Source organism: Ornithorhynchus anatinus, chromosome 7 (assembly GCF_004115215.2).
Source record: "Ornithorhynchus anatinus isolate Pmale09 chromosome 7, mOrnAna1.pri.v4, whole genome shotgun sequence".
Taxonomy (NCBI): Eukaryota; Metazoa; Chordata; class Mammalia; order Monotremata; family Ornithorhynchidae; genus Ornithorhynchus; species Ornithorhynchus anatinus.
In genome coordinates, this window is record NC_041734.1 from 57,299,415 (window position 1) to 57,320,649 (window position 21,235).

Genomic DNA, 21,235 nt, shown 5'->3' on the forward strand with positions numbered 1-21,235 from the left:
ACGAGTGAGGGTCCAAACTCGTCCCCATTCATTGCCCTCCTTGCCATTCAATGCCTGAGCTCTTGACTCTAGAGGCCCAAGTGGGGAGAAGACCGATGGCAACCCTCCCCAGTGCCCCTCGGTCTTCTCCCGGTCCCCATCCTCTCTCCAAACCCCCTGCCCCAGCCGGCTCCTTGCCAAGGACTCCAAAGCATCCAGTCGCTGCAGCCCACCAGTCATTCATTTACTCGTATTTATCAAGCACTAGCTGTGTGCAGATAACTGTATTAAACACCTGAGAAAGTACAATATAGCAATAAAGAGAGACTATCCCTGCCTGCAACAAGTTGACAGTCTAGAGGTGGGGAGGGAGACAGACATCAATACAAGTAAACAGACATCAATAGAAATAAATAAAATTACAGATATATACATAAGTGTTGTGGGGTGGGGAGAAGAAGGTGCTAAACTCCTCCTCACTGTGCCTCGTTCTCGCCTGTCCCATTGTCGACCCCTGGCCCACGTCCTACCTCTGGCCTGGAATGTCCTCCCTCCTCACATCCGCCAAACTAGCACACTTGCTCCCTTCAAAGTCCTACTGAGAGCTCACCTCCTCCAGGAGGCCTTCCCAAACCAAATTCTCCTTTTCCTCTCTGTTCCACCTCCCTTCCCCATCACCCCGACTCCCTCCCTCTACTCTTACCACCCTCCCCGCCACACAGCACTTGTGTATATATGTACATATTTATTATTCAATTTATTTCATGAATGATGTGGAGATAGCCATAATTCTATTTATTTATATTGATGCTGTTGATGTCAGACTACTTGTTTTGTTGTCTGTCTCCCCTCCCCTCCCCCCCCCCCCAGACTGTGAGCCTGTTGTTGGGTAGGGGTTGTCTCTATCTGTTGCCGAACTGTACTTTCCAAGCACTTGATACAGTGATGATGATGGATTTGTTAAGCGCTTACTATGTGCCAAGCATTGTTCTAAGCATTGGGGTAGATACAAGGTCATCAGGTTGCCCCATGTGGGGCTCACAGTCTTAATCCCCATTAATCCTCCTCCCCTGCTAGGCCATGTGCTGGGGAGTCAGAGGTCATAGGTTCTAATCCCGGCCCTGCTGCTTGTCAGCTGTGTGACTTTGGGCAAGTCACTTCACTTCTCTGTGCCTCAGTTAGCTCATCTGTAAAATGTAGATACAGGGTCATCAGGTTGTCCCACGTGGGGCTCACAGTCTTCATCTCCGTTTTCCAGAAAAGGGAACCTAGGCACCGAGAAGTGAAGTGACTTGCCCAAAGCCACCCAGCTGACAGGCGGCGGAGCCGGGAGAGAAGCAGCGTGGCTCAGTGGAAAGAGCCCGGGCTTGGAAGTCAGAGGTCATGGGTTCGAATCCCAGCTCTGCCACTCATCAGCTGGGTGACTGTGGGCAAGTCACTTCACTTCTCTGGGCCTCAGTTCCCTCATCTGGAAAAGGGGGATGAAGATTGTGAGCCTCACTTGGGACAACTTGAAGACCCTGTATCTCCCCCAGCGCTTAGAACATTCATTCATTCATTCAATAGTATTTATTGAGGGCTTACTATGTGCAGAGCACTGTACTAAGCGCTTGGAATGTACAAATCGGCAACAGATACAGTCCCTGCCCTTTGACGGGCTTACACTCTAATCGGGGGAGACAGTCAGACAAGAACAATGGCAATAAATAGAGTCAAGGGGAAGAACATCTCATTCAGCTGTGTGACTTTGGGCAACTCACTTAACTTCTCGGTGCCTCAGTTACCTCATCTGTAAAATGGGGATTAAGACTGTGAGCCCCATGTGGGACAACCTGATTCCCCTGTGTCTACCCCAGCGCTTAGAACAGTGCTCGCCACATAGTAAGCGCTTAACAAACACCAACATTATTATAAAACAATAGCAAATAAATAGAATCAGGGTGATGTACATCTCATTAAACAAAATAAATAGGGTGATGAAGATATATGCGGACGAGTACCGTGCTGAGGGGAGGGGACGGGAGAGGGGCAGGAGCAGAGGGAAAGGGGGGGAGACGAGGGAGAACAGTGCTCGGCACATAGTAAGCGCTTAACAAATGCCAACATTATTATTATTAGAATCCACGACCTCGGACTCCTAAGCCCGGGCTCTATCCACGGAGCCACTCAGGAAGAGGCCCGGGGGACGGACCCCCTCCCAGCTGCGCCCCCTGGTGTCGGCGACCCGCAGGGGCCGGGCGGAGGGGGCGGCGGCTGCCGGGAGGAGGGCGCCCCCTGGCGGCGGCGGCGGCGGCGGCGGCGGCTCCCGGGACCGGTCGGTGGGCGGTGGGCGGTCAGTCCTTTCGGGGGCCGCGGGGGCCGCGGGGGCCGGGCCGGGGGCCCCACCTGTGCCCGCGGGGAGCCGCCCGCCGGCCTCGTCTCTCGCCCCCGTGGGCGGGGCGCCCGGGGACACCGCCAACGTAAGGAGCCTGGGGGCCGGGCGCGGGAGGCGGGGGCGCAGCGTGGAGCAGAGGGGCCAGAGCTGGAGCGGAGCGGGGGGCGTTCCCGCGTGGGAAGCTCCGGCTCGGCGTGGTGGTGGGGGGCCTCGGGACGGGCCGTCCCCTCCCCCCGCTCTCCTTCTGTCTGTGTGTCTGTCCGCCTGCCTGTCGGGGGGCGGCGGGGCCTGGGCGGGCAGTCGGGGCCGGGGTCCCCCGGGGCGGGCTGCTGGGGGCTGCGGGGTTTAGTGCTTTAGTGCTTCTGTCCGAGCGGCCGGGATCAGGACCGGGCCCGGGGCCAGCGATCCGTCCTTACCTGAACACTGGCACCCCGACCTCAGCCCGACCCCCCGCCCCCGGCCCCCCGCGCCCTGCCTTCGCACCGATTCCTCCACTCCAGCCCAGACCACGCTCCGGCTCGCTCAGTCCCTCTCCATCTCTCCATCTCCCCCCCCCCCCCATCTCTCTTACGCGCGCACACACACACAGACACACGCGCGCGCCCCCGGCCCCCTCCCCGGGCAGGACGCTGAGGGGTCTCTGCTCCGGAGGCACCGAGCTCTCCAGCCCAGAAGCGGGGCGGCGCGATCGGCTGGGGACTGCTGGGGCCTGGGGAGACCTGCCTCCACACCTCCTCCCCATCCTCCTCTCCAGCCTCCTCCCCTTCTATTCATTCTCCTCTCCATCCTCCTCCCCTTCTCTTCTCCATCCTCCTCCCCATCCTCCTCCCCTTCTCTTCTCCATCCTCCTCTCCGTCCTCCTCTCCATCCTCTTCCCCATCCTCCCCATCCTCCTCTCCATCCTCCTCCCCTTCTCCTATCCATCCTCCTCTCCACTTCCTCCCCACCTCCTCCCCTTCTCTCCATCCTCCTTCCCATTTCCTTCCCATCCTCCTCTCAATCTTCCTCCACACCTTTTCTCCGTCCTCCCCATCCTCCTCCCCACCTCTTCATCTCCTCCCCATCCTCCACACCTTCTCCCCATTCTCCTCCCTCATCCTCCTCTCCATCTCCTCTCCACCTCCCCCCACCTCCTCCCCACCTGTTCTCCGTCCTCGTCTCCTCCCCATCCTCCTCCACACCTTCTCTCCATCCTCCCCATCCTCCCGCATCCTCCTCCCACCTCCTCTCCATCCTCCCCACCTCCTCCCCACCTGTTCTCCATCCTCCTCCCCACCTGTTCTCCATCCTCCTCATCTCCTCCCCATTCTCCTCCACACCTTCTCTCCGTCCTCCCCATCCTCCCTTATCCTCCTCCCCACTTTCTCTCCATCCTCCCCACCTCCTCCCCACCTCCTCTCCATCCTCTTCCCCACCTCCTCTCTATCCTCTTCCCCACCTCCTCTCCATCCTCTTCCCCACCTCCTCTCCATCCTCTTCCCCACCTCCTCTCCATCCTCCTCCCCACCTGTTCTCCATCCTCCTCATCTCCTCCCATCCTCCTCCTCCACACCTTCTCTCCGTCCTCCTCATCCTCCCTCATCCTTCTCGCCACCTCCTCATTTCCTCCCCATCCTCCTCTCCATCCTCTTCTTCCTCCTCTCTCCCCCCCCCCCCCCCTGGCCTCCCTGTCCCCAGCACCGTGGGCGCTGAGCCCTGCGCCCGTCCCCCTCCACCGCCCCCGCCGGGCAGAGGGACCCCGCCCCCCCGGACCCCTCCCTTCGGCCACCGGTTCCCGGGGCGCTGGGATTGTCGGGGCGGGGGGCGGGGGGTGGGCTCGACCGGGAGCCGGGAACCGGGAGGAGGAGGAGGAGGAGGGGAAGGGGGAGGGGGCGAGCCTCGGAGTCCCGGCGGCGTCGGAGCCAGAGGGAGCGGCGGGGAGGGACACAGACACAGAGACAGAGACAGAGAGAGACGGAGGGAGCGGGTCTCCAGCTCTCCGGGGAGCCGTGGGAGCGGCCGCTCCGTCTCCTCCTCCATCCTCCATCCTCCTCCCCTATCCTCCTCCTCCTTCTCCTCCTCCTCCTCCGGCAGCCCGGGGCTGAAGGTAAGGGAGTTGCGGGAGGATGCCTAGCAGGGGTCGCGGGGGCAAGAGGGCGGTGCGGGGAGGCCGGGGGTGCGTGTTGCTCCTGCGCCTGTTGCTCGAGCTGCCCACGCGTGACCTTTCCCCGCGCCTGGGCCAACCCCGGAATGGGAGTGCGGGGGCCCCTGAGCCCCCTGACCTTCCACCCCCTGGGGGGGTCGAGGGGAGCCCCCTCTCTAGCCGGTCCGAGGACACCCCGGCTTTTGGGGGGGGTGGGGCTCTCCATGCTGATGCTTTATTCTATCTAGGGGAGGGGACCGCATGAGAACCGCACCCCGTCCCTCCTGCCGACACTCCCAGGGGGCTTCCCAGGCCCTGTCCTAAATTGGGGGGGCGGGGGGCGACGCGTTTGGGGGCGTGTACCAACAAAGTTCCACAGCCCGACTCCCAGGCAGAGCTGGGTCCTTCCTCACTCCTCCGCAAGTGGTCATTCACTCATTCAATGCCATTTATCGAGCGTTTACTGCGCGCAGAGCACTGTACTGAGCGCTAAGCGCTCGGTCCTTGGGGTACGGTCGGAGGGGCAGGCCCCCTCCCACCCGGCGGGAACGATCTGTGTCGGAGATGAGGCTGGAGGGAAGTTACCTCGGGCAAATCAGATCTGCTCACTTTTGGGTTGTTGACATTTGAGTCAAGTCGAAGTCGCCCCCTGCTTTTATCTGGGCCGGGCAGCTTCTCAAGCCCTAGCAACAGGCTGGAGCTCCTCTACCCCTCCTCCTCTCCCCTTCCCTCTCCCCTTCCCCCTCTCTCTTTCTCTCCCCTAGACCTCCACCGGCCTCCCCCTAACCCCTAACCAAGAAATAACCTTGATTTGTTTTTCCGTAGAACATGTCTGTGCTCTGGTTATGCTAACGGTGTGTGTACTCCCTGTTAATGGGCTCGTAGTGTGAATCTGGAAGAGTCAAACCAAGCATTGCTTCATGTGTGCCTGGCTCTCGTGTATATCCTTGTTAGCCATTTGTACATGTCCCTGCCTGGGGAGTTTCAGTCTGTATATACGTGGCACGTTTAGAGTCGGTGCGCTCCACATGCGCATGAATGTTCAGTAGAGCCTGATCGTGGGCGTGTGTTTTCCCACACAAACACATGGATCTGTTCAATAGGTGAACTCTTATAATGAGCTACTAACAAGTGGTAAAATGTACTGAAGGAGCACCCCCCCCCCTTCCAAACACATACACACCCCCCCCCCCACCACTACGAGGAGAAGAGAGCTATGCAACTGTTACATTTTGCTCCTCCCAAAGCTAGGGCAGGGGCTCTGGTCAGCCCAGAAGGGACATTATAAGAGAAAAACTCTCTGTACCTGTGGCAGGCAGGGCTGGGAGTGAGGAGGGATAAGGCTCAACCAGCAATAATTATTATTATTGTTATTGTTACTAATTTTAAAAAAATGGGATTTACTCTGTGCTCCTATGTGTCAAGTACTGTGCAGAGGACTAGGATAAATACAATGTAGTCAGATTAGACATAGTCCCTGCCCCACAAGGCCTTTGGACTTCTGGATTGTCTTTCCGTCTATCTTAAATTTGTTTGGGTCATTCTGGTGTTCAGGGTGGAAGATGATGCCCCAGGATTGCTTTTCAGGAGAGGTGGGAGTCCCCCTGGTGTCCTCAAGTGAGTCAGACAGCACTCTTCCTCTCCCTGGAGATGAGAACGGTGAAAGGGGTTGCGAAGACATTCAATCCAGCTTAACATCCTCCTTATCCCCAAGCTGCCTAGCCCAGTGGGACAGCAAAGGAAAATCCTTGTTCTGTCCTCTCAGACTTTTCAAGGGCCCTTGCCCTATCATCCTATCCCAAACGCTCAGTACAGTCCTCTGCCCACACTAAAGTGCTCGATAAATATGATTGATTGGTGTTAGGGGGAGAAAAACAAAGTTGTCTGAAAGTGGTGCTCATAAAAACAAACCCACCCACAAAAACACTCAGCCCCAGGGACGCTTCTCTCTAAGGCATCCCTCCCTCTCTCCCGCTCCATGTTCAGTGTCTGTAAGTGCACTTGTTTGTGCTCCTTCTTGGAGACCTGCCTGGCTAGTAGGCATTTCAGCAGTTAAAGCAGAGGCTCGAAAAAAACTGTTTCTAATCTGTTTGAGGTCTAATCACCACCCGGCTGCACTTAAGCTAGATAATTGGGTAATAAACCTTTTACAGGTGGAATAATTAGACCCCTTTCTAGGGTTATGGGGTTAGTTTGGGTTTTTTTGGTCATTTTAGTTCTCCCTGGCACTGGTTCTCATTTCATGATATCTCTTTCCCTTTCTTTAACCTAAAAAAAATAGATTTCATTTTTTAGTCATTTGAGATTTCTACATCCTGCAGGTGATAAGCACATTCTCTTAGGTTTTATCCGTGAGCAACGGTGACTCCTGGCTCTCAAACTCTATTTCTGATCCCTGTGAGTTTTCAGAAGAGCTGTTGTGCCTGGCTGTGCCTGCACACATTCAGTTTCCCCAAAATGATCTTCGATTTAAGTTGTCTGGAATGTTTCAGGCTCGAGAGTTTTTGTTGAATGGAAATATCTAGAAAATTCAGGTCAAAGTGTATTTTTATGGCTCGGTTGCTCAGAAAATTTACATGTATAGACCCATGCTGTGTGTACATCTCTTTTCCCCAGGCACACAGGGGCTCTGACAGATTTGTCTCGTTTCATCCTTGAAATGCCAAGAGCTCGGCTCTCTTTTCCAGCTGGGGAGGCCCAGGCCCAAGCCCAGGGAATAGAGGTTGGTACCTGGTCTTGCAGTGAGTAGGCGGCAGAGCCACAAACAGATGCTCGGCACCCAGTCCAGGCCCAGAGCTCTGACTCACTCTCTGTCCAGTGCGGGGCCTGACCGCAGCCTGCCCTGCTTGTTTCGTTCTGGAGCCCCCAGCCTTCCCCTTCTAGGGGCACTGAATCCTGCCCAAGCCAGAGCAGACATATGAATGGTATTTTCCACAGTCCTCCCTCCTGCACACTGGTCTGCCTTTTTCTGATGTGAAGGGTTGGTGTCACACTGACTCCCCTCCCAGACCATGTTTCCAGCAGGCCCGACTGCCACTGTTCTGACGTCTTTAATGCAATCACAATGATTAGGGAAAGCCTGGGACCGAATGGGCGATTTGTATTTCAGCAAGAGGGTTATGTCTGGTCAGCATCACCTTCGAACTCAGAACGACTCTGTGAAAAGTTGCTGGGGTGTGTGCCGGTGGCCGAGGCTGAGTCTGGCTGCTCTTCTGGGATCCAGAACTTGAAATGCTGACGGGTTTGGGAGTTGGGGGACCGAGAGAGAGAAGTAGGAGATGAGAGGGCTGGGCAGCTTTTGCCAGCACAGAAGGGAGGATAGGCCAATGTAAGTGCAGGTTGTTAGGAGGAACTGGAAATTACTTAGCAGCATGGCAAGTGGAAAGAGCACGGGCCTGAGAGTCGGAGGACCTGGGTTCTAATTCTGACTCCAATTTTTGTCTGCTGGGTGACCTTGGGCAAGTCATTTACCTTCTCTGGGCCTCAGTTCCTTCATCTGAAAAATGGGAGGGGGAGTCAATACCTGCTCTCCCTCCTACTTAGACTGCGAAATTCATGTGGGACCTGATTGTCTTGTATCTACCCCAGTGCTTACTGTTTGACATAGTAATCTCTCAACAAATGCCATTATCATTATTAGTATTAATTCTAATAATCTAGACTGTAGTCTCTTTGTGGGCAGGGAATGTGTCTATCAACTTTGTTATACTGAACTCTCCTAAGTGCTTAGTACAGTGCTCTGCACACAGTAAGCACTCAATAAATACAATTGATTGAGTGATAATAATTGTGGAATTGGTCAAGCACTTATTATGTGCCTAGCACTGTACTAAGAGTTGGAGAAGACACAAGATAATCTTCAGCACAAGCTCCTGCCCCATCTGAGACTCACAGTCTAAATAAGAGGGAGAACAGGAATTCAATTCTCATTTTACAGATGAGAAAATTAAGGCCCAGAGAAGTGAGGTGACTTGTCCTTGGTCACACAGCAGACAAGTGGCAGAGCTGGGATTAGGGTTCATTTCCTCTATCTCCCAAGCCCGTGCTCTTTCCACTAGGCCATGCTGCTTATCCTTCGGTCTGTAAGTCCAAGGAGGCCCATGTGAAGACAGGGAATTGAGGAGAAGCTGGAGCTCAGGGCAGAGCTGCCAGGATGATGATGGGGCTAGAGGGAATGGTTCCTGAGAACAGGCATTAAAAGCCTGAGAAGTACAGTATGGCCTAGTGGATAGAGCATGGGCCTGGGAGTCAGAATGACCTGGCTTCTAATCTTGACTTTGCCACTTGGCTGCTGCTGTGCAACATTGGGCAAGTCACAACTTCTCTGTGCTTCAGTTCCCTCATCTGTAACATGAAGATTAAGACTGGGAGCCCCATTTGGGACATGGACTTTTCCCGACCTGACTAGCTAGTATCTACCCCAGCACTAGTACAGCACCTGGCACATAGTAAGCGCTTAACAAGTACCATGGAAAAAAAGTAGTAGTTCTCAGAGAGGAGGCACAGCAGCCCTGGCGGGATCAGGAGGGTGGCCCCGGGAGGTGGGGAGGAGAAGGAGGAGAGCAGCTTGCTGAGAGAACGGCTTGGCCTGGAGTGGGTTGACATTAGAGGTAAGGCAAGAGAGAAGGCAAGACTCCACTGAGAGGTGGCCTGACTGTGAGCAGCAAGGAGCAGCAAAGTGGCCAATCAATAGTATTTAATGAGCATTTACTCTGTGCAGAACACTGTACCGGTTGCTTGGGAGAAAAGTACAATACAGGAGTTAGCTAGAGGAATTTACAGTCTAGCAGGCAAGAGAGGTACTCAAATCAATTACAGGTAACTCCCACAGGTTGACTGGCTTCAGGCCTACAATTCTACTTTGGGAACACGCATGTTCCCGGCTTCCCACAGCCCTGCTGTCTCTCCCATCCATCTCCAGGCACTGTGGCTCTGAGCATCTGACACTAGGTGTGAAGATTAGGTCTCGGGTGCAGCAGGGTTGACTCCTCAAAGTATCCCGACTTGACCAAAGGAGGTAAGAAAGATATAGGTCAGGTGAGAACATTGCAGGTGGTGGACTGAAGTACTGACCAACCCTCCCTGCCTGTTTCCTGCCTGAGTTCCCAGGGCACCTGGGTTCTTCTCTCTGTCCATTTCGCCTTCACAGTCTGGTCAGAACAATGGTTGTGGGTTGGGATCCTGGCCTCTTCTGGATTGAAGTGGGAGAAAAGGTTGACTATTTCATATCTGACAGTCTGTCACTCCCCCCACTTTTAAAACCCCCCTAAAATCACATCTCATTCAAGAAGCCTTCCAGGCTAAGCCCTTTATTTCCCCTATCCACCCATTTCTCTGCATTGACTATGGATGTGGCTGTATATCCCTTAAGAACTTGGCTCACCCCAGCATCACAGTACTTATGTAAATATTCTTATTCTCTACTATTTTGCCTATTCCTAATCAATCCCTGTCTACCTCCTGCTGTAGACTGAAACTCTGCTGTATTGTGCTTTCCCAAGCATTTAGTTCAGTTCTCTCTGCACAGTAAGCTCTCAATAAAAACCTCTGATTCTCTGAGCTGGAAAAGGGGGTACTAGCAAACTGATCATCTTCTCCAAGATGTAGCCCAGCCGAGCTGCTTCTTGACAGCAGATGCCAAGTTGACATCCCTGCTTGGGGCTCTGTAGCCCCTCTAGGAATTTACAAGATTGGGGTGGCCATGTGAGGTGGGGAGTAAGAATAAGGGGAGCTGGGAGGCAGGGGGCAGCTGTCCTCTCTTGGTAGGACTGGGTTCGCCTTTTTCTGGCGGAGACTCACTGCTGCCCAGGGCGTCTGTGGTGTAGAGAAGGAGAGCCTAAGGGCAACTGTGAGCCAGGTCCATTGGGCCTGAGGGCCTGGGAACCCTGGGGGTTCTTACTGAATAGACTGTGTGGATCCCCAAGTCCTTTCTCCATTAGTCTTGTTGACGACAAACCAAATAAAAATCATCAGGTTGTTACTACTTTGAAATGATTTTAATAAGGAATCATTTATCCATTCCCCACTTAAACGGGTGATTCTCCTCAACTTCTCTGAGCTGATTGACATGTGTGTCTCTCTTCAGAGACTTTTTTGCTGGAGGCCAGCCAGTCCTGCCACCTACTGCTCCTTGAACTTGACCATTTGCTCCTCTCAAACCTTGGTTTCCTTCTGGGTGAAGCTTGCTGGACCCCACCCTGCCCTCCACCCGCTGACCCATGTCCTCTGCTTTCTCTATCCAGTGACCCATGTCCTCTACTTCCTCCTCCAGGGAGCCCTGAGCTGATTTCAAGCTGGTGTGCGAAGCCTCCACGCTGCTGCCGCCGCCGCCCATCCCAAGAGGAGTCACCATGGCGGCCGGAGTCGCAGCCTGGCTGCCCTTTGCCCGGGCGGCAGCCATCGGCTGGATGCCCGTGGCCAACTGCCCCATGCCACTGGCCCCGACAGAGAAGCACAAACGCCAGGATGAGCTCATTGTCCTCAATGTGAGTGGGCGGCGCTTCCAGACGTGGAGGACCACGCTGGAGCGCTACCCGGACACGCTGCTGGGCAGCACAGAGAAGGAGTTCTTCTTCAACGAGGACACCAAGGAATACTTCTTCGACCGTGACCCAGAAGTGTTCCGCTGCGTCCTCAACTTCTACCGCACCGGCAAGCTGCACTACCCGCGCTACGAGTGCATCTCAGCCTATGACGATGAGCTGGCCTTCTACGGGATCCTTCCCGAGATCATCGGCGACTGCTGCTATGAGGAGTACAAGGACCGCAAGCGGGAGAACGCGGAGCGCCTCATGGACGACAATGACTCAGAGAACAACCAGGAGGCCGTGCCGTCGCTCAGCTGTCGCCAGACCATGTGGCGTGCGTTCGAGAACCCGCACACCAGCACCCTGGCCCTGGTCTTCTACTACGTCACGGGCTTCTTCATCGCCGTCTCGGTCATCACCAACGTGGTGGAGACGGTGCCCTGTGGGGCCGTGCCAGGCAGCAAGGAGGTGCCATGTGGGGAGCGCTACTCCGTGGCTTTCTTCTGCCTGGACACGGCCTGCGTCATGATCTTCACCGTAGAGTACCTGCTGCGGCTGTTTGCGGCCCCGAGCCGCTACCGCTTTGTGCGCAGCGTCATGAGCATCATCGACGTGGTAGCCATCTTGCCCTACTACATCGGGCTGGTCATGACCGACAACGAGGATGTCAGTGGGGCCTTTGTCACGCTCCGGGTCTTCCGGGTCTTCCGGATTTTCAAATTCTCCCGCCACTCTCAGGGCTTGCGGATCCTGGGCTACACACTCAAGAGCTGCGCCTCGGAGCTGGGTTTCCTGCTCTTCTCCCTCACCATGGCCATCATCATCTTTGCCACTGTCATGTTTTACGCGGAGAAGGGCTCCTCAGCCAGCAAGTTCACGAGCATCCCCGCCTCCTTCTGGTACACCATCGTCACCATGACCACCTTGGGGTGAGTGTGGCGCTGGGGGGTGGGTAGACGCGAGCACCGGGCTGAAGACCAAAGCCTGTTCCGGGCTTGATGTAGAGTGGGTGGGGACTCCCCAGGTGAAGGATGAGGTAGTGGTCACTGGATGATGGCTGGAGCCACGCTGTGACCTCCGAGGCTCCGAAGCTTCACTCCCTACTTCCGGTTCTGTTGGCGTCTCTCCACTTTTTCTCCCTCGGGTCTTCATCTGGCTGTCCGAAGACATTGATCTCCCCATGGGCTCTTTCATCCTCTGTCTTTCAGGGCTGTGATACGGCAGGGGCTGGTTTTTGTGGACTGTTTCTCTGATGCCTTGGGTCAGTTAGTTCTGGGCCCTGGTGTTGGTGGTTTGGGACTTGGAGCTCTGAGGGCTTAGGACGTCCATGGCACCCAGTCTGTGGTATCTGTGAAAGGGGACCAGCTTCAGCACTGACTAGGCTGGAGACTGACTGAGCCGGTGGGTTTGGACAAGAAGGTAGAGACCCGTCCCTACCCATAGTCGGAGATGTGGTCTTGGTATCATTCAGCAGAGGCCTGGGAGAGTAGGCCGGAGGGGGTCATCTGCTCTCTGCCCCTTCTTGCCTTCATTAGATCTGCTGTTTCCATTTGGGCTGCAGAAATGTCCTCGTGTTCTGTGATGGGGAGCCTCCGATAAGGGAAGGGGGCCGAGAGGAAAATTACAGTCCTTTGGCTCTAACGGGATTAGAGCCTATAAAGGCAGCAGCTTTAGAGAAACACTCATTTCTTTGGGTTTCTGCTCCGTCTGCTGGAAATTGTTCAGGCTAATGCAATCTCATCGCCATTCAGATGCTAGGGGTCTGTTTGCTTAGGATGGTTAAGTGGAACCAGTTGCGTTCTCTTGCTGATGGAGAATTCATGAAGCTTTTTATTTGGTCTTTGATGATTCTGTTTGTTTTGTCCCACTGGTTCGATTTTCTTTTTTTTCGGCTGGAACCCTATTGTGCTGGTGTCAGTTTTCCACAGTGCTGTGTGCACTTATTTTGAATGACCAGGCAGGTGACAGACCTTTTTTAAGTGATTACATTGATCATTCCTCTCGAGTCCAGGAAGCTGTCGGTCATTTGGGAGGAAGGAGGGTGTTTAGTGCTAAGACGCAAAATTCAGAAACAGCAATGTGAGCAAGGGTGAAGCCAAGGAGGCAGAGCCCAAGGGGGAAGGAGAGATGGCTTTTATCTTTTAACCCTGGGATCCTCTCTGTTGGAGACTGGACCCCACCAGCTTTCTGCAGGACTTTTTGTCCAATGTGATTAGTCAGGTATCCAGGTGAGTCTGAAACATGCCAAGTCTCGGTGAGGTTGGGGTGGGAAGTGGAGGCTGGTCGGACCTATCCTATTTGTGAGGATGACCTAGGTCATACCATCCCTCTTGACATCATGATGACCCAGGTTGGGTGGGGGTTGCGAGGCCGAGAAGCTGGCTGGTGGTGGAATGTAATCTGACAGAGGTCTCTCTGCCCTCTCTCTGAGGCATGACTCCCAGGCAGTCACTTCCTCTCCTCTTTCTCTCCCTGCCACTGGCCCCTAAGTACCATAAAGGTTACCCACCCTAGGGCCCCTATAAATGGTACCTGAAAGAAGACTCTGGGCAGGGCCTTGAGGAGGAAGATCGAGGGCAGAGTGGAAGCTCCAGACAAGAGATGAATGGAGCCAGGAAGAAGCAACTGCCAACTTCCCTGGGGAAAAGGAAGACTAAGGTATATGTATAGGTAAATGCATACACATCTGCCGCTTTGGCCTGCCCAGTGAATGGGAAACTCTGAGGAGGCCTCCACCCTTTCTTCCCTCCTCCTACATGTCCCACAGAGATATGAAGAGAAGCAGCATGGCCTAATGAGAAGCACTGTGGTCTAGTGGATAGAGACTATGAGCCCCATGTCAAACAGAGACTCTGTTCAACCCAATTTGCTTGTATCCACCCCAACACTTAATACTGTCACATAGTAAGCACCTAACATATACCATTATTATTATTAGAACATGGGCCTGGTGGAATATGTGTTCTATTCCTGGCTTGCTGCTTGTCTGCTGTGCGACTTTGGTCAAGTCCCTCCACTTTGCTGGGATTCAGTTTCCTCATCTGTAAAACGGGGGCTAAGACTGTGAGCCCCGACTCTGTCCAACCTGATTAGCTTATATCTACTCCAGGACTTGGTGCAGTGTTTGGCACATAGTAAACACTTAACAAATACGATTTTAAAAAGGCAGCCTCTGAACCAAGCAGATCTGGATGCTGCTGGTGGAAGGACTAAACTTCACGCTGGGCCTTGTGCCGAGCTTCATTGCTGAGGCTCATCCTGAGCCTCCTGCTGACTCTCTGGCAGGCAGGCAAGAACTCCCTTCTCAGCAGGAGCTCCAGAGAGAGAGCGGGCCTTGGAACAGGGCCTTCCCTTTCTGCATCTCCAACTCTGAGCATCCTTCTTTCACATATTCGAATTCTACATCACAACCAAGGCCAGGGGTAGCTAAGGGAGAGCAAAGGAGATTGAGGGATCAGGAAGAAGGCAGAGAAAAAGAATGAGCAGGGGACAGTGGACTGATGGGGGGGCGGGAAGGGGACGGGACTCCAATTTGACACTTTTATGTGGTAATCCCCTCTTTCTGTGTAGAAAGTCCAGAGATTTGACTAAAATGTATCCTGAACTTTTTCTGTATAGAAATGGCCTTAGAAATGTCTTGCTTTCATCCTCCGAGGGAAGCTCAGAACAGGTACCAGGACCCCAGGGTTCCTTACAGCCAGCCCAGCTAGGATATGCCCAGAGTGTACAACGCTTCGGCTCTGGAGCCTGCTAGATGGGTGAATTCCTCAGCATGGGCAGCACACACGGACCTGGAGGTGGGTAGAGTCTTTCCTGAGGGCTGCTGGGGGACTGACTTAATAATCATAATAATAATAATTGTGGTACCTGTTAAGTGCTTACTATGTGTTAGACATTATACTAAGCGCTAGAGTAGATGTGAGATAATCAGGTTGGACACAGTCCCTGACCCACATGGGGCTCACAGTCTTAGCCCCCGTTTTACAGATGAGGAAACTGAATCCCAGCAAAGTGAAGTGACTTGCCTAAGGTCAGACAGCAGACAAGTGGCAGAACCAAGAGTAGAACACATATCCTCTGACTCCCAGGCCCGTGCTCTTTCCACTAGACCATACTGCTTCTCTGAAAGAGGACAGGGAAGTAGCATTTTGTTTTATTTCTTTGAGCATCAAACATTTCCTCCCACTTCTGGTCTCCACCTGAGCCAGGCATATTGCTTCTTTTTCACCATGCAACTGCTCTGACTAGGTTCCTATTATATGAAGAGTCTATGCAAAGCCCTTGTACTAGGAGCTGGGGAAGAGTTGGGGGGAGTAACTGGGGAAGGGGAAGTCACATTCTCTGCTCTCCAGGAACTAGCAGTCTAACAGAGTTTGGAAGCAGCATGGCTTAGTGGAAAGAGCAAGGACCTAGGAGTCAGATTTCCTGAATTCTAATCCCAGCTCTGCCAAATGCTTGCTCTCCCACTTTGGGCAAGTCACTTCCCTGTGCCTCAGTTGTCCTGTTCTCCCTCCTACGTAGACTGTGAGCCCCGTGTGGGGCAGGTACGATGTCCAACCTAATTAAATTGTATCTACACCAGCATTTAGAACAGTGTTTGACACAGTAAGTGCTTAACAAATACCATAAAGAAATTCAAAGCCAGAAATAGTTGTTCATAAACTTCTAATGACAGGTACATGTAAGCCTCTATTTCCTCTAGTGGTAATTGTAATAGTATGGTATTTACTAAACACTTACTATGTGCCAAGTTCTGTGCTGAGTGCCAGGGTAATTTCTGAATAATCAGATTGGACCCAGTCCCTAGGCCACATGGGACTCACAATCTAAAAATTAGGAAAAACAGGTCATTTTTCCCCATTTTACAGATGAGGAAGCTGAGGCCCTGAGAGGTGAAGGGACTTGCCCAAGGTTACGTAGCAAGCAAGTCACAGGCGAATCTAGCTTTAAAACTCACTGTGGGCACTGCAGAAAAATCCCATAGGCTACAGGACTTGATCGTCCAGGAGGGTGAAATCAGACTGCAGTTGAGGGAGACTGGGATTGAAAAGAGAAACCAAGATCTGCCCTCATTTCTCCGACCTCTCTTCCCCCCCATCTCCTCCCTGCACTTACAGCCACGGTCCGAGCTGGAAGGTTTTCAGGCTTCCTGCTGCTTGGAGGAATCCTCACAGGTGTGGTGTTCTCTAAGGGAAGGGTGAAGAGCATTGCAGGCTAGTAGATTTTTTTTGATGCTCAGTTATATGTCATCCCCTTTCTGCTTAGGACCAAAGTGAGGAAGAAGGTCCACCGTGTTTCTCGGGAAGCAAAAGGGTCTAGTGGAAATAACATGGGCCTGGAAGCCAGGGAACCTGAGTTCTAGTCCCAGCTCCATCATTTTCCTGCTGTGTGAACTTGGGCAAATCACTTAACTTCTATGTACCTCGGTTTCCTCATCTGTAAAATAGGGATTCAATTCCTGTTCTCCCTCCTTCTTAGGGTGTGAGCCCCATGTAGAACAGGGGACTGTGTCTGACCTGATTATCTTGTGTTTATCCCAGAGCTTAGTATAGTCCTTGATGTGTAGTAAGTACTTACCAGGTATCACTGTCATGGAGAAGCAGTGTGGCTCAGTGAAAAGAGCGTGGGCTTCGGAATCAGAGGTCATGGGTTTGACTCCCGGCTCTGCCACTTGTCAGCTGTGTGACTGTGGGCAAGTCACTTAACTTCTCTGTGCCTCAGTTACCTCATCTGTAAAATGGGGATTATCTGTGAGCCTCACGTGGGACTAACTGATTACCCTGTATCTGCCCCAGTGCTTAGAACAGTGCTCTGCACATAGTAAGTGCTTAACAAATACCAACATTATTATTATTACTATTATTTTTACTATGATTTTTGTTATTTGCCTTGGCCTTTCCCTGAGCAGCAGTCCACGGTCCTGTCTTGTTACTGCCAGCTGGGGGTGATTCAGTAGTTTCTCTGGACTTGTCAGGCTCTTGTGGCCACTGAGAGGCTTTGTAATTCCCGCCTTGATGAAGCTGCCAGAAACCCATCAGTGGAGCATCTGGGTGCCTGGAAAACTCAGGCATCAGCCCCAAACCCAGCTCTATGACTGGCTTCAGCTCCCAGCTGGTTTTCCCAGGCACTGGAAGCATTTGCTCTGAGTTCCAATTACACTGGGTTGGGGGAGGGAAATCATGTCTGCCATGGGATTAGGATGAGAAAGTGAAGGGAACTAGAAGGTCCTTGCTTGGCCCACCCTGAATGTACAATCAGGAAAAACCGACAGTCAACTTGCAAGTGGCACCGCTGGGCATTATTTCCAGTTATTTAGTGGAAATACCGGTCCCTAGCTTTCAAAGTGTTCCATGAGAAGAACTTTAATAATGATGTTTTCATTTCAATCTACTTCTATAAAACTTGATTTCCCCACCTCCAAGTAGGTTCCAGTGTCTAGGCAGAAATGTCAACTGGTTCAGTCTCCTTTCAAAGCCCCTTTCTGCTCCCACTTGGCTGGGTCATTTTGGAAAAACACATGACGGAGCCATGGTAGGGATGGACCTCTAAGAAGTATCCCAGAATGCTGCCGGTATTCATTTGTGACCTGGTGTGGTGTGAAGAACTAAGCTGTCCAGAACTAAGCTGTCCAGCTGCAGGGAGCCTGGAACAAGGTGACACAAATGTTTGGTATTGATTTGGAAGCTCTAGAGATGCAGTAATAATAATAATAATGGTATTTAAATTCTTAATATGTGCCCCAGGCACTGTACTAAACGCTCAGGTGGATACAAGCAAGTTGGATTAGTCAGTCTCTGTCCCACATGGGGCTCAGAGTCTCAATCCCCATTTTACAGATGAGGTAACTGAGTCACAGAGAAGTGAAGTGACTTGCCCCAAGTCACACAGTAAACAAGTGGTGGAGCTGGGATTAGAACCCACAACCTTCTGACTCCCAGACCCGTGCTCTATCCACTATGCTAGTTCTCGGCATGTGATCAGGACAGCTTGGTTGGCACCTGAGCCTCAGGTGAACTCAGCCAGCAGCCAACAGCTCCAGCTGCATTCTCCGGGGTTCAGAGCTGGGGCTCAGGGCCGATCCAGGACTCCTGCAGGTTAGCAGCTCCCTAAATCTGGTTCACACCTGAAGTTCCAGCCTGTGATATGGGAGGAAAGGCCCTACTGCTCGTTCCTCTCTCAGTTAATCAGAAACAATTCTATGCTGTCTCAGGAATCATGAATATTCTCTTGAGTCCAGGGATCCTGAATCTTTCTGAAATGAGGAGAACGTGGGGTGGAACCAGTCACCTTGGGAAAGTGTCTGGAGTAAAGTAAAAGGGCAGAGCTCAGCAGAGGAGGGGAGCCTCTTACACCTCGCTCTTCAGGCATAACAGTGTTCTTGGAGTGAGAGCTTCTATGCATGACTGGTCTTTAGCCTGCTAGAGTTAGCACCGAGAGACAAGTAGACCAGCAGGGAGAGAACAGCAAAATGCAGGGAGGCAAATTGCACTGACTTTGCGTATTTCATCCTTCGACCTACCACGTGTTCAGTGCATCTGTTCTAAGTAAGATAGAGACGGGATTTGACTCAGAAAGCTTAGCTGTGGGTTGGCCATGAACAGCGGATGTTTCCTCCGCCCTTGGCTGCACCTGGAATTTGAGTTTCTAAACCCATTTTCTGTGTGAAATTGTAATTCTAATAATAGTAATAGCATTTATTGAGCACCTCCTGGAAACAGTGCATTGTGCTGTATGTTGCTGCTCACTCCGCAGCTCCCCTCATAAACCCAACAAGGTCCTTTTGTTCTGATTTTCTTCCTCTTTTATACTAACACCAATCAATAAATCCGTTTTATTGAGCACTGACTGTGTGCAGAATAGAGCACTAAACACTTTGGAGAGTATAATGCAACAGAGTTGGGAAACATAATGATATTAATAATAATCATGGTAATTGTTAAGCTCTTTCTATGTGCCAAGCACTGTTCTAAGTGCTGGGATGGATATAGGGTAATCAGGTTGTCCCACGTGGGGCTCACACTTTTAATCTCCATTTTACAGATGAGGTAACTGAGGCACAGAGAAGTTAAGTGACTTGCCCAAGGTCACACAGCAGACAAGTGACAGAGCCAGCCTTAGAACCCACATCCTCTGACTCTCAAGCCAGTGCTCTTTCCAGTAAGCCATGCTGCTTCTTGCATTGCCCTCAAGGAACTCACAATCTAGATGAGGTAGTTGTTAAATTACAGTGAGGGAAAATGGCAGAGTATAAGGAAACATACAGAAGTGTCCTGGGGCTGGGGGTGGGAAGTTTTTAACAACTTGCTTAAAAGATACAGATCCTAGTGCATAGATGATGTAGAAGGGAAGGCAAATAGAGTCAGGAAATGGGAAGTTAGTCAGAGAAGACTTCTTAGAGGAGATGAGATTTTAATAAGACTGAAAGCGGTATTGTATCCGTTATGAAGGGGAGGGAGTTTAAGCACTCATTCATTAGTTCAATCGTATTTATTGAGCACTTACTGTATGGAGAGCACTGTGCTAGTGCTTGGAAACTACAATTCAGCAGCAGATAAAGATAATCCCTGCCCACATCGGGCTCACAGTCTAGAAGGATAAGCACAGGGTTGGTGGTGAGAGTATTGAGCTTGAGGTACCAAACAATCCCTCCAGTAGCAATTATTCTCTCTCTGGGTGGGAAAAGCAGAAAACTATTGAGATTACTCCTCAGTGGAATAAGGAGTTTCACCTCTGAGACTCCCCAAATCTGTATCCTTCCTTATCCTCTTGGTATTCCTATTCCTGGGCAGAGTCTAGCCTTAGCACCTCTACTTTGCAGATGGAGAAACTGAGGGAGTCTTCTAATCATCAACCTGTCCTTTCTTCTGCTCCACCCCCTACCTAAACAAACCCTGGAAGTTTTTCTCCAAAAGGCAACTCCACAGCCCTTCTTGGCCACCTTAGATTGTTCACAAATCCAGTCCGGGTCTTAAGCTCAGACTATTTCTATCCTTCTTCCTCTGATGAGAAGAATGCCAAAATCATGGGTCAGTCTTCCATCTTCTCCAATACAAATGAAGAATCAGCTGGGGGAAAATGGTGAGGCTTTTGAGGACCGTGACATCACATTTCACTTGTATAATCTTCTTCTGGGTGTGAGGACTAGAGAGAGTGTCATCCAACTGAATCAGAACAATCATTTTAATATAAGTACCACCTCGCACGCACACACTCATTGATGGAAAGATGGATGAGATAAAGGATTCCTCTGTGGTACTGTGATGCTCGAAAACCTCATCACCTTCATTAGTTCCTACCCAGCCCATGGAGAGTAATACCCGGGAGTTGAGAAAAGCTTGAATTGAAAATACAGAAAGTCCAATCAAACAATAAATGGAGGGAGCTATATAAAGAAACCATTTTCTGGGAGACTGGCTTCATTCCCGAAGATACAGCTTCCCTGACACGTGAAATGGACATCAATTTTTCCCCCACAAATGTGCCAGCTAACTCAGAGAGTGCCCAATTATTTACATCAAAACTGAGAAAGGGAAACTCTCTCTCTACATTTCCCTTGGCCCTCAGTGCAGAATTGTGTCTCGATTTCTTGGGCTTTGTAGTACTAGTAGTAGAAATAGTGTTAAACTCTTACCATGCGTAGAGCACAGTACTAAATGCTGTACAGGTTACACAGGTGAAAATTAGACACAGATAATAATAAAAAGAGAGAAAGAGGATTGGCAACAGATAAGGAGAGATGAAACAAAATACTAAGACATGAAGACAAAAACAAAGATTGGTAGGGTACTATAGATTGTAAACTCGTTGTGGGCTGGGAATGTGTCTGTTATGTTGTTATATGGCACTCTCCCAAGCTCTTAGTAAGTGCTCCGCACATAGTAAGTACTTAATAAATATGATTGACTGACTTTTGCTAGAGGAACAGAATTTCAGCCTTCTTGAGTCTTAGAGTCTACGGTCACAACCATGGCCACAATGACTGTTACAGCAGCAGCTACCACCCCAGTCTTCCCCAGTTTTTGTGGAGGAGATGCCAGGTTGTGGCTGTTCTTCTATCCTGCTGAAGTGGTAGGAAGCAAGTTGGGCAGGAGGTCCCTCAGAGATGTGGAGGAGAGCTGATATAGGATCCCAAGGAAAGACCTTGGGGAGTCAGTAGAGGGGAATGCTGATGGCTTTAAGAGTTACGATTGGGGGGCTAGGAGGGAAGTTGCATGGTGGAGAGAGACTTTGCAG

The 21,235-nt window shown here is 51.6% G+C and overlaps 1 protein-coding gene across 3 annotated transcripts in view; it reads left to right on the plus strand.

Moving 5' to 3' along the window:
* The first annotated feature begins 2,353 nt into the window (after positions 1-2,353).
* KCND3 (potassium voltage-gated channel subfamily D member 3) overlaps positions 2,354-21,235 on the plus strand; it is a 185,152-nt gene continuing 166,270 nt past the window's right edge. For 2 of the 3 annotated variants that reach the window (XM_029069628.2, XM_029069630.2), the window contains exons 1-2: positions 4,245-4,439; positions 10,747-11,931. In XM_029069628.2, coding sequence (XP_028925461.1) covers positions 10,826-11,931 — 1,106 coding nt within the window. In that variant the 5' untranslated portion in view covers positions 4,245-4,439; positions 10,747-10,825. Of the gene's footprint in view, positions 2,439-4,244; positions 4,440-10,746; positions 11,932-21,235 lie in introns of those variants that run through there. The other variant, XM_029069629.1, reaches the window with a different exon arrangement.